General features: G+C 51.4%; 1 protein-coding gene across 1 annotated transcript in view; it reads left to right on the top strand.

Annotated features, from left to right (window-relative positions):
- RASA2 (RAS p21 protein activator 2) overlaps window positions 1-13,441 on the top strand; it is a 1,321,178-nt gene that overhangs the window by 1,243,516 nt on the left and 64,221 nt on the right. The window contains exon 22 of the mRNA XM_069618287.1: window positions 9,759-9,862. Within this exon, the coding sequence (XP_069474388.1) occupies window positions 9,759-9,862 (104 nt within the window). The remainder of the gene's footprint in view (window positions 1-9,758; window positions 9,863-13,441) is intronic.

Here is a 13,441-nt window from a genome sequence, read left to right as displayed (position 1 = left end):
CTATCCTGGCCAAAAGCACAACTCGGAGGGGCTCCTTATCTATGTTCTATAGTGTCTTGATAACAGCGGACCTGGAGGGCAGACAACCTTTCAAAAAGATCTGGGAAGCTAGGCTGGGCATGCCTCTGGATGACCATACGTGGAGGGCAATCTTTAAATGCATTTTCACGGGGTTCTCTATATACGGCTGCTATGGAACATAACTTCAAAATTCTCCATTCATGGCACCGCCCCCCGGCCACCCTGTCCAAAATGTTTAGGGATGTGTCCCCCTTTTGTCCCAGAGGGCGTCACCAATGGGGCACATGGTTTCATCTGTGGTGGGAATGCCCAGTCATTCAGGTTTATTGGTCGGAACTACTTAGTTGGATTAAGGAAATTGAGGGGTACTGCCCGACCTTACTGCCATTGGAAATCCTCCTGGGCACCCCCACGCCGGAGACAGAACTGAATGCGTTCTCTAAGGTTATTGGGGCCATGTTGAGAGCGGGGAGGCTAGCGCTCGCCCAAAAGTGGAAAAGTGCATTGGCCCCGTCCAAAGAGGAATGGCTCTGCAAACTCAGGTCGATTTTCATATATGAAACCATAAATGAACATTGCAAGAGCCATATAATAAGTACTAATTCCCCATTTTCCCCCATCTCACCACCTCTCCTCCCCCCTCACAAATGGTGCCCGGACAGTCCCAGTTACCATCACTAGGCGAGTGCTGAACCATCACAACAAGCCTGACTTTCAGGCCCCAGTCGGTCTCCAATGCCCCCGGCAACTTAAAAAAAAGAAGAAAAAAACACAACAACAACAAACCGCTGTAGCACCTCTCCATTCCTACATACCCCAACCGTGCTATCAATCTCAATATTTCATTCACATTCACATTCAGCTTCAATCCCGCCCCTTTTAGGCCATAATATTCAGCTCAGCCCTATCAAGAAGCACCCAGTGTCGCCATCACAACCTTATCCGAAAATGTGTTCAGGATGTGTTGACCGGGGATGTGTTGAGTTTCCTAAATTTCCTTGAGCCGGGGATTCTCCTCCTATTAGGACCCTTAATTTGCCATTGTCTATCTCCTTAATTTTCCCCGTGTGGTCCCAGAGTCGTCTCATCACCACCCAATAGCTCTCCTTATATTGTTTTTCTTCTTCTGTATCCAGCCTGTGCTTATGCCCTTCCAATTCGAAACAGATTGAGAACAGGAATCACCATCTATACCAGACTCCTGTCCCAGTCAGCCATTTCGTCAGTGGCAGACACAGTCGCCTCTTCATGAGAGTAAAGGAGGGCTAGTCCTGAAAACAGTAATTCTCGCCATGCCCAAGATCAAAGGACCCTTAGCCCTAGCCGTCTCCAAAATCTTGAGCTTGTCTGGATACTTGTGGAAACGCGCAAGAACAGACCTCGGTCCTCTAGCCGAGCTACTGGCCCTATCTACTCATTCAATTTTCAATTTGTCAATTGTATCATTGTCAAAGAGTTGTTTTGTGACATCATGTATGGTTCTTCTGAGGTCCCTTTCAGACTCCCCTTCGTTCTCTGGTATCCCAAAGAGTCTGAGGTTATTTCTCCTTTCGCGATTTTCAAAGTCATCCAATTTTAGAACAATATCAGCTTCCCTCCTCTCCATTTCCCCCATTTTCACATCTGAGTCTACAAGGTGTCCAAAGTGGATTGATTGTATTCCACCTTGTCTATCCTCCATTTTGTCAAGTCTTATCAACTTTACCACCAATATCCGCCATCATGCCCCAAATCTCTTCAAATAACAAGGCAACATTCTTCTTGGTTGCCATTGAGCCTTCCCCTCCAGCCACCATTTACTTGCGTTATTGTCTACAGAGTCAGGCCTTCCCGAATACACGAATTTAGACAGTTTGAATCTAAACTCCATATAACACTGGGCCGGAGTGAAGCATCCAAGAGGAACAGATCACACCCAAAACCCTCCTCCCCCAGGGGGAAGCCACGCTGTTAGTCTTGTGACTTTGCCTGGGTCAAAGATCTAAGGAGATCACAAGACTGGATCTACCTCCCTGCCACTTGTCAGGCAAAGCTGTCCCTAACGACATGCAGAGGGTGTAGGGGGGAGGAACAACAGTAAACTCACTCAAATCTAGGCTCCCCCAGGCCGCCTATGGTTTTCAAGAGTGATCGATTCCCTCCTACCTGTGTCCCCCTGCTGGTCCACCCTACTTCTCCATCCGAACTGGTGCCTCCAAGTATCGGGGTGACCTCTTCATGAACATTACTTCCACTCACTTGAAGTTTTAGGTGAGGCGGGTACACGCCCCAAAGTCGGGGGAGCACACCTCCTGCACAGTGCCTTCAAATAAGGACCCAGTATGGAGTCACCCGCGTGAACACGATGTTCCTCGTGCTCCCCCCCACCCCCGTGCTCAGGGTTCTTTACCAGTCTCCCCCAGGTTACTCCATGCCCCTCCGGTAGACTTTTTTAAAGGAGTCTACCAGCTAGATATTCCAAGGGCTTGGTCCAGTACCTCCCGCCCTCCTCCCTGGATCTTCCGAACTCTCCAAAATTATGGATCTCTCCTACACTCAAGCTACAGGGAGGAAGGCCCACACCTCCCCGGATGTATTTCACTCCTGTCTTCACTGTCTTCTTGCCACTTGAACCAAGATGTCCCCAACCTCTCTGGCCTGGATGCAGGTATCTAGCACGATCGCCGCACCTCCAGCTTTGGCCCCCACAGGCACTTTTCACTCCTTCACAGTCTGGCGTGCCTTCCTTTGTATAACAACCAACAGCAGCTGAGCCTAAAGTGCGAGGCTCACGCTGGTACTGCTCCACGTAACAAGGCACTGCTGGGACCCAGCACTCCGAAGGACGGGCACGCCGCCATACGGCAGGTCTCTGCTCCGCTCTCCGTGTGTGTGGTGTTGGGGGTCTGTCAGCACCCCCGTGCGTGCCCGTGAGCCCCTCAACCCACAGACCTCACTCGGCACACGTCTGTGTAGTTCGGGCTCCCCGGTCGCTCTGTTGCGGCCGGGAACGCCCCGTTTATTTAAGCCGCACGCGGCGACGTGCAACGTCACGCCGCCGCGTGCGCAGACCCTCACGGGGCAACGCCACACTCCTCCTTTTTCGGGAGGAACAACAATACCACACATTTCTAAATGTTACACCGCACACAAAACAACAACTAAAACTCAGAGCCCATGCCCCTTTAATATCAGCCACCCGGGTCCCCTCACTCCGGGAGGCACTCAACCGGTCCTAGTACATAGTCACCGAGGTAGGCAGGTTTCCCTCGCCCAGCCCTCTGGGGGTACCTCCCGCCTACCTCCACCGCAGGACTCCCCATCGTCCCAGTCCCTCGATGTGGCGACACCGGGATTTCCCCCCGGGGTGTGTCTTCATCCGGGAGGTCCACCTCATCCGGGTCCGGCGGGAGCTCCGCTCGAGAGTCACCCAGCTTCTTGAAGAAACTCACATTTCGAGTGACGGCCGATTTCCCATCCAAGGCCGTCGCCATTGACCCTTTTACGGCTACCACGTCCAGTGGCTCCGGTTCGTACGGGAGCGAGAGCTTGCCATGAGGATGTCGATTCCGGATCAGTACCTCGTCACCCGGCTCTAGCCGCTGCGGACGGAGGCCCCGCCGCAGATTCTCCTGATTTGTCCATGTCTGTCGCTCAGCCTCCACCCGTTGATCGTCTATCACGCCGGGCTCCTTTTCTTGTACCTCCGGCAGGAGGCCTCGGGGGCATCGTCGGAATAGGACCTCAGCTGGGGCAACCCCAGTCGAGGCGTGTGGGGTGGTGCGGTATACCCTCAGGAATTGATAAAATGCCCGCTGGAGGGGCTGGCCCTGCCCTTGGGCTATCCGGAATGTTTTATTCAGTGTTCTCATCAGCCGTTCCGCGTCCCCGTTTGCACGGGGCCACAACGGGGAGACCTTCCTGTGTATCACTCCGCAGCTCTCCAGGAACTCCGAGAACCGTGCACTCTGGAACGGGGACCCATTGTCCGAGCACAGAGTCACCGGAAAACCATGGGTGGTAAAGATCTTCTCCACTGCTCCCACCACGTGCTCAAACGCCACTGACTCAACGAACTCTACTTCGGGGTACCGGGAGTACTCGTCCACTATGGCCAGGAAGTGGGTGCCCACTGCCGTGGACCCAAAGTCCGCATGTACGATCTCCCACGGCTGGGTCCCTCGTGGCATCATCTCGATTTCAGGTTCACGCTGCACCGGGGAGGCCGCCTGGCACCACACGCAGGCCGCCACGAAGTCGTCCACCTTCCGCTCTAGCTCGGGGAACCACACCTTCAGCCTCAGCCTCGCCTTTGTCTTGGCGGCTCCCTGGTGCCCCTGGTGGGCCAGATTGATGACCTCATTGATTTTGGAACCAGGCACCACCAGGCGATCGCCCCGCAGCAGAAGGCCTGACTCCGAGAAGGACAACTCGTCCTTCACTTTCCAGAGCTGTTCTAGGGTCACTTTGGCCTCTTGAGTGCGCCCCGCCACCATCTCCAGCACGGACTTCCAGGATCCCGACCGCATCGAGCTCCTCAATATTCGGAAGCACTCGTCGTCGGCCGCAGCTGCCTCCAGTTCTGGTAGCGGCATCGCGTTGGGGGTGGCACCCTCTACCACCATTCTGATGTGATCATCGGCTTCTTCGGCGCAGGTGTCCTGCACTGGACCTCCACGCCCTCCCGGGTGTCGGGACAGGTAGTCAGCCGCGTTGTTGGCACCCGGCCGGTATATCAGGGTGACTCCATATTCCAAAAGAGCAAGCATCCACCTCTCGATTCTGGCCGGAGGCTTCGATGATGATCCAGCCATGATCGGGAGCAGTGGCTTACGGTCAGTCACCACCGTTACAGGTCTTCCCAGCACATACAGACGAAAATGCCTACAGCCCCAAAGGACAGCCAGGGCTTCGCGTTCTATTTGGGAATACCTCTGTTCTGTTTCTGAGAGGGCTTTGCTGGCATAGGCCACTGGTCTGATCCTTCCATCTCGGCCCACCTGAGTAAGCACTGCTCCCAGACCGAAAGGGCTTGCGTCCACAACAATTTCCGACTCGAGAGCCGGGTCGAAGAAAGCCATGGTGTCCTCTGCCGTCAGGGCACCCTTAATGTCCTCAAACGCCGACTGCTCCAACTGACCCCACTGCCAAGCTGTTTCCTTCTTCGTCAGGGCCCTGAGCGGCTCCGACCTCGAGGCCAGGTTCTGGATGAAGCACCCGCAGTATGTCACCATACCCAGGAAGCTTCGCACGTCCGATGCCGATTCAGGCGGTTGTGCCGTCTTGATGTCACAGACTTTCCTCGGGTCCGGCGACACACCGCCCTCCTTAAACACGAACCCAAAGAACTCCATGATCGGGCGCAGGAACTCGCACTTGTCCTTGTGGAGGGTGAGTCCCAGCGACTGCAGCCTCTCGAGGGTCTTGGCAAGGCGTTTCAGATGGTCCAGCTCAGTCTTAGCGAAGACCAGAATATCGTCACTAATGTTGAGGACACCCTCCAGATCTGCGAGGGTGCCTCGAATTATGTTCTGAAACACTTCGGCTGCTGACGATACTCCGAAGCTCAGCCGCTTGTACCGATAGAGTCCCCTGTGAGTGGTGAAGGTCGTGATGTAGCGGGACTCTGGGTGGAGGACAACTTGATGGTATCCTGCTCGTAGGTCCAATTTGGAGAAGAACCTTGCCCCTTGAACTTCTGCAATTATGTCGTCAATGGTCGGGGTCAGGTGCCGCTCCCTCCTGATGGCCTTGTTGGGCAACCTCATGTCCACACAGATCCGGACAGAGTCTGGCTGTTTTGGTTTCCTCGCAACCACGATGGGGGACACCCAGGGTGTTGGGCCCTCCACCTTCTCAATTATGTCCAGGTTCACCAGGTTGTCTAGTTCCTTGTCAACCTGGTCCCTCAGGTGGAAAGGGACCCTTCTGTGCTTCAAAGCCACCGGCTGCACCGACTCATCAATGTGAAGCCTCACCGGGTCGCCATTCATTCTTCCAATGCCCTTAAAGATGGCAGCGTACTTATCCAACAGGTCGTTTATGTCTTCTAAGTAAACTGAGTACGCGAAACTCACGATGCCAAGAGCCTCCGCCGCCGCACAACTCAAGAGGGTGTTGCTGCTCACTGGAGTCACATAGAAACAGGCCTTGATCATGGACCCGTCATGCTCTACCTTTGCAACGAATGCGCCGTCCAGTGGCAAGGGCTCCCGCCCACCAAACGCAAAGATGCGGGCCCTCGGCATCGCCAGACTCGGTGGTGGTTTGAGCGCGGCATAGTGTCCCCTCGCCATTACGTTGACTGATGCCCCAGTGTCGACCAGCACCGGGACAGGCGAGCAGTTCACTTCCACCACGCATCTCGACTGTCTCCTGCTCTTCCCCTTGAGGACTTCCATGCTGGAGACAAAGAAGATGTTCTCCTCGTCCTCCTCCTCAGCGTCCTCCGCCGGAGCATCTTCTTCCGCGTGGTCTACTTGAGCCACATTGGGCGGCCGATTCTGGCGAGGAGCCCAAAGCCGGGGTTGTCCTCTCGGAGTCAGCACGGGTAGGGCCGCCCTACATACCCTCGAGAAATGGTCGGGTACCCCACATCGGCCACAGATCTTCCCTATTGCCATGCATTCAGATGAGTGGGGGAGGTCATAGCCGCACTTCTGGCAGGACTCCACAGGCTTTCCCGCTCTGTCTCTGGCTGTTCCACCGGGCCTTCGCATGCCTCTACCGCCCCGCCAGACGGCGCACACCTCTTCAGGCCGCGCGGTGCGGGATCCGGCTTCCATTTTGTTGGCTCGGGCCTCGCCCACCTCATGACATCGCCCCAGCTCAAGAATGCGGGGTAGAGTGAGGCCGGGCTCTCTCAGGACCTGTCGCCTCAACTTGCCAGATGAACAAGCCTGGATTAGCATGGTCCGCATCATGTCCTCAGCATCTCCCCACGCACACCCTTGGGAGAGGCGGCGCAGGCGACCATAGAAGGTGTCAAGAGTCTCATTGTCCTTCTGCCTGGCCGACAGCATAACGAATCTCTCGTAGTCCACGTTGGCAAGGGGAAGGAAGTGTGCGAGGAGAGCGGCTTTGGCCTGGTCGTAGGAGTTATCCACTGGAGTCAATGATTCAAATATCTCCTGGACAGAGGCTCCCGCTGAGTATAACATAGTGGCTATCTTACTGTCATTGTCCGTCACTTGGGCGGCCCTGAAGTACATGTCCAGGCGTCCAATCCATCTTCTCCACCGGGGGCCCAGGCTGGACGGGGGACCCGTGGTGTCAAATTCTGGAATGGGCTGCAGGGCTGCTTGCGCCCTGGCTTGGGCCATGGCCGGAGGAGTTGGCTGAGCGCCCTGCAAAACCCCAGGTCCTGGCTGATTCGGGGGAGCGGTGGCACCTACCGCGGGACTCGGCAGTCCAGATGTTTGCAGGTAGTGGTGGCTGCTGGGGAGTTTGCCGAAATAGATCTGCCAAGCCTTCGTCCTGTGAATCCTCCGAGGTCGTGGCAGACGCACCCTCCAGGGCGCCGATGTCACTCATAGGACCGAGCGCACAGGCACCCTCCTTCCAGTTCTGAGGGCCGCAACTCAGTCCCCTCCCCACACCAAAAACTTGTCAGCAGACTGTGCCACGTGGGCCCACCACACCCCTTACTGCCACCACCCTCGTGATGATGAAGGGGTTGAAGAAGATGCGACAGACGAAGGCCGCCGCAGACCTCCTTGATGTGGATGTCCCAAAAATTGAGCTCGAAATATTGGAGTGGGCTGAGAAGGCCCAGCCACCTCAGTCCTTCTCCCAGCTATCACACGACGTAGGGGACCCAAAACAGGTCAAAACGTCAAAACCCAGGCATGGGCCTGCAGGTTAGGCTGCCCGCACTCAGCATGTCCAAAAATTTGACTCGGATCACCTTCCGACTCCAGACCGGAGCTCCTGGAAGTTCCGCAACCACGTGTGCAAAATGGCCGCCAGCCGCGTGTATGGTCCGCGGCCACGGCGTGAGACGAAACATCCGCGGATGTTCCGACACAGGAAGAAAAATTCCGGGATGGCTCTCACCGCCGGGCCCGGGCATCCAATACCCTCGTCGCCACTGTTGGGGGTCTGTCAGCACCCCCGTGCGTGCCCGTGAGCCCCTCAACCCACAGACCTCACTCGGCACACGTCTGTGTAGTTCGGGCTCCCCGGTCGCTCTGTTGCGGCCGGGAACGCCCCGTTTATTTAAGCCGCACGCGGCGACGTGCAACGTCACGCCGCCGCGTGCGCAGACCCTCACGGGGCAACGCCACATGTGGGGAGAAAAAAGGCCACGCCAGCAGCTCTCAAGCCCTCTTTTGGGGGAGGGGTCGGGCCTGCACGTCTGGCCATCAGGGGTCCTTCAGGTGCACCTCTGATGCCCCTACGCAGCAAACTAATATCCCTGCGAGGGCCCGTGCAGCAAAGGTGGCAGTTTTGCTTTCTTGCATTGTGGCGGCGAGTATATCTCGGCTTGTATACGGCCAATTCGTTCAGTTTTTGGGGTCAGATGCGCTCTGTTAGGTTCTTTCTTCACCAATCACAGCAATTCCATTCCGGGGGGCATAAGTGGGGGCTCACTTACTTTTTCGGGTACTGGATGAAGGAGGCGCACGCTCAGGCCACTTCCATCCTCACGCCCCCTGGTGTCCTCCTCTGTTACATTTTTTAAGCATGTTAATTTTGTGCATCTTATTTGTATTTTGTTCTCTACTTGACTGATTATGCTGTGGTTATGTTCAGAAATTGTGTACTGTATGTATGCCCCTCATGGCTGTGTGTGTAGGTTTATTTCTATAAATGATTGCCCTGTTCTGTTTAAAATACAATGAATTTGTATAATAAATGATTATATTATCTTTTCTGTGCCATATTCTGAAGTGACAGCCCACTGAAACCGGTCGACCAGATATGTAGTGGGATGCCCAGTTAACAACTAGACACTCTAGATTAAGCATAGATTTTAAATTTCAGTTTTGGGGCTAATAACTAAAATAGTTTCTCTTTTACATAAACTCACAATCCGAGCGCTTTGTTTTGTCTTCCCTGAAGTTTTAATTCAATTTGATATAGACACTGTGTTCTTTGGACTTTGTCAGCCATAGCCTAAGGAGGGTCAGTCTCTTCTCTGTCCCCTAACACTAGACAGGCGCAGTTCCCTGCTAAGAGTCACACAAGGGTAAAGTAGCAGCTGTGCCTGTGCCTGGCCTGGCCTGGTGACATGAGCTGTGGCTGGGGCAGAGGCCCTCTGTGGGGGTGCCCAGCTGTCGATCTATCTGGCTAGTGGCAGCAGGAGAGATTTCCATAACATTCCTTTGGAACAGGGAGACTTTTGCAGCATGTGCGCTCAGCCTGCCACTGTGGCAGGGCTCTGTGATGGGTTGAGATGGCAGGATCAACACTCGCCATCACGCACAAGGAGCAGGCCAGATAGATCATTGCTGTCAACTGTTTAATGTATACTTGGCTTTTTGTTCTAAGAAAAGCATGCAGTTGTGCAAGGGATTCTAGGATATCAGAATTGGCCATGTTCCATTTTCTGCATTCTAGTTTTGCAATAGCTCTGGCAGTAAAGGCAGCGGTTCCTGGAAATTACAATGTTGCATAACACATGTAAATATGTTGTCTGTGTAAAGCTTCTCTAATGTTAATTGCTTGCATTTTTTTAACGTATTACACATCGGTTCAGAATGACTTATGGGCATACCGTCAGAACTGTGATGTGCACTGATTTTTTCTTTGTGCAGTGGTGTGCCAGCAAACATTCAGCTAAATATTGATGGCGACCGGGAAACCGAGAGAATCTATTCCCTTTTTTCTATGAGCATGCCAAAACTTCAGAAGATGGAAGGTAAGCCAGTGCCAATTAAATTATCAGTCAATTTGCTTAGACATGTGGCCTCAATGAGCAGAATAGCTCTGGATTAACTGCAAAGTAGTGGAGTGTTAGCACTTGGGCGAATGTTATCCTATTTCTTAAAACACTGCGACATATTAGAACACCATTAAGAGTGCAGTTTGCCATGGTATAAGTGCACAAAAGGTATATGTTCACTGCATTTTTGTCCTGGGCAAAGTGTGCCCTATACGAAATTGTATTAGCATTAGGGAAAACCTTGCCCATGTGCAAAAAAGGTCAATTTCTACTGCATTTTTGCAGCTGGACAAAGTTTGCCCTAGTGCTAATACAGAATGGTGTTGGCAGTGGGGCAGACTCTGCCCTGGTGCAAAAATGCATTGTGCATTTGTTGCACTGGGACAATGTTTGCCCTGGTGCTTATAGCATGCTAACCTGGACTTGTCATGATCCAATGGTTTTCTGATATGTCCCAGTGTTTTTAGAAATAGGGCAAGCGTTTTACCCCTAGTGCTAATACCGTGAAACGTTGCTCTTGCACTGTGCAAAGGTTCTGTAATCTGGCCCCTGTTGTGTTTGCCAATATAATGAGAACATTCAACATCTGCCAAGACGTAAGGGTAAATCCCTGGTAACAGGGCGGAGCACCCTGGGGCATTGGGCAGTCTTAAACATTTTTTGTTATTTCTAAATGCTGAAGCATTTTTCCTCAAACCCAACTTGTATAAACCAAAAATGTGTCATACGATGGGTATCAGAAGCTGGGTATCAGTTAATTGAAAATTATAGTGTAGCACATATATTTAGCCCAAAATTTGGGATGACAAAATCACAATCTTGGCAGAGCTTTCAATTTTCCAAAATGCATGCGTGAGAAAACCATTCAGCCCTGCCTTTTCTTGGAATTATGGGACTTGTAGTTTTGTCTTTTCCATTTTAAATGTGGGACAACAATTCCAAGAACAAAACAGTGAATTTTGTAGCTACCTTCTTTACTATTATGGCACTCAAATCTGATCAATCTGCATTTGAATTTTAGCCCTTGCATATGGTTTATATATCCCTCAAAGAAATGCAAAAATGATGCACAGATTGTGCTCTAATTAATTATAAACTCTATGTGCAACAGTGAACACAGAACGCAATAGAGGATTCGAAATGATCAGATCAGAACTTTGTGAAAAGCAACCAGGCAGTAGTGGGCTCAGATCCTCCGCAGCTCACTATAAAATATCGGACGTGTTACTTGTTTTGTAAAAAATGTGCACTGACTTCTTTGCATCGGGTAGACAAATACGGGCCCCAGGCATGTTTGCCCAGCTTGCCTCCCATTAAGATACCCAAATGGGGTCATGCAGTCCCACAGTATTGAGCAATCTTTTGTTGCATGCTGGAACAGAAATTCAAAGTCTAACGAACATTGTGAATGAACATCCCTTGTTGCGCAAAGGCCCATTAAAATCTACGAAAGACTGGAAAAGAATAAGAATAATTGCCATCCAAGTATCCAAAGGAATAGAAGGGGAGTGTAATAATTTGTTCTGAACTGAAAGAAGAATGCAGTCGTTGGTTGCAAGTTTGTATTAGGCTAAGTGGGGCAGTGGGCAGTTCCAAGTCTATTTAACCATGTTTTCCAAGTCTATATCAAGACTGAAAAAGGAATTTGTCAGTTGACGGTCTTGGAAAACTGAGCAAAAACCATCTGTTCTTAGCCTTTCAAAAACTGGCAAAAAGGCTGCAGCATTTATTTGAAGTTTTAACAAAGTCCAACATTTATTCCAAGCCTATGGGAACTCTAAAGGAGGTACTGAAATGTGTGTTGCAAGACTGAGAAGGTAAGGTATCTGTCATTCCATGTGCCTCAAAGACTGACTAGAAGAGACGGGCATATGTTCCTAATCTATGTCCAATCTGAGACCAGGAAGGAATCATTGATGGTATGTCTTTGAAAGTGTAAGAAATAGGCCATTACAGCTATATGGCTAAAAAGCCCCACCTAGTAACCATAACTGGAAGTTCATCTCCAGATCATGTCTACACAGCAATGCACTATGGATATGCGTATTAGCTGAAAAGCTTGTTTTTTGCTTTGAGATTATTAGAGAAAGTCTTGTTATTGGCGGTACCTGAAAGATAGTAAAGGAGTGAACTGGACTGGGTGTAATGTGTTGTGGGAGCAAAGTTGAAGAACAGAGTCCATGTTTAAGGTTAGAAAAGACTGAGGGACAAATAGTAGAAGGAGCCATGTTGCATTACATTTCTAATGGATTGTGTCCTCCCATGGACTCCTCAGCTTGGAGATATTCTCCTGCCTTGCAGAACCATCAAACTTTTTTCCCAGCAGGAGGCGTCATGCAGCCTAGCATCGACGGTCTTCAAGTCATCGGCTCCAGGACCAGATGTGATGTCGCCGTCGGTACAAATAGCGTGCGTGGCACCCCGTGACTTTTTCTGCATGCCCAAAGTGCTATTCAGGGACACGTTGTTTTGCCTCACAGAAATCACTGCTGCATTTTTCCGAAAACAATTCTTTACATTTTTTTATTTCTTTTTTTAACATGTCGACTCCAAAACCTCATTTTAAAAAGTGCTGTGATTGCGGCGCTAAACTGTTAACTGATGGACCCTCCCCCCCACAGAATGTGTGTGTGGTGCCTTGCTGCTGACCATGTTGTGGCAGATTGGGGCTCGTGTCAACCCATGTCACCAAAAGCCCTAAAGGGAGAGCGCCTCCACATTGTCCCTGGGTCATTCGACTTAAGTCATTTGTCTTATTCATCCAAGAAGAAAAGGAGGAGGAGGAGGAGGAGGAGGCACTCGTCCACGCACTCAGTCAGCGAGGAAACGGGTACGCTTTCAGGAGGAGGTACATCGCTGGCTGATCTAGCCTCTGTATTGCATAATACAAGTGGCCTTGATACCTCCTCTGAGGTAGAATGTTCTGAAGGAGATTCTGAAGTGTGGCATACAGAAAGATGATGGCAAAGGTGGCTGATGCCTTAGGTTGGGGCCCTCCAGCAAGGGAAATAGAATAATGTGACCTTGCAGAAATCCTGGACAAGGGCACAAATGTTGAACCTATTCTTCCTTTGCACAGTGTCATTAAAAACCCTCTCTTGGAGCTATGGAAAACTCACTACTCGGGACCCCCAGTCCATAAAATGTTTGCTAGAAAATGCAGGCCAGACTCCTCTGACCCAGAGTTCCTCACCAGACATCCTTCACATAAGTCTGGTGGTGCAGGCAGCCACTGTTGGTAACAAGGAAAGCGCCAACCCTTGTTTACCCCAGACATGAATGATAAAATGCTCTCTCCAAAAAAGTATTTTCCTCGGGCAGCATGGCACTTAAGTCAGTGAACGTGTCTTGTGCACTTGCAAAGTATACACATTTCCCATGGCCTATGGTGAGTGAGGCGGCAGAGCATATCCCTGAGGGGAAAATGAGGGATGGTTTCTTTAACATTGTTGAAGATGGTAAGGAAGCTATGTTTCAAGCCCTACAGTCGGGATGTGACGCAGCTGACTGTCGGAAGATCTGTGGCCTCGAGTTCTGTCATGAGAAGATTCACCT

Source organism: Ambystoma mexicanum, chromosome 10 (genome assembly GCF_040938575.1).
Source record: "Ambystoma mexicanum isolate Mex_15411 chromosome 10, UKY_AmexF1_1, whole genome shotgun sequence".
In the NCBI taxonomy this organism is placed as follows: domain Eukaryota; kingdom Metazoa; phylum Chordata; class Amphibia; order Caudata; family Ambystomatidae; genus Ambystoma; species Ambystoma mexicanum.
This window is presented reverse-complemented; position numbering and strand designations above follow the sequence as displayed.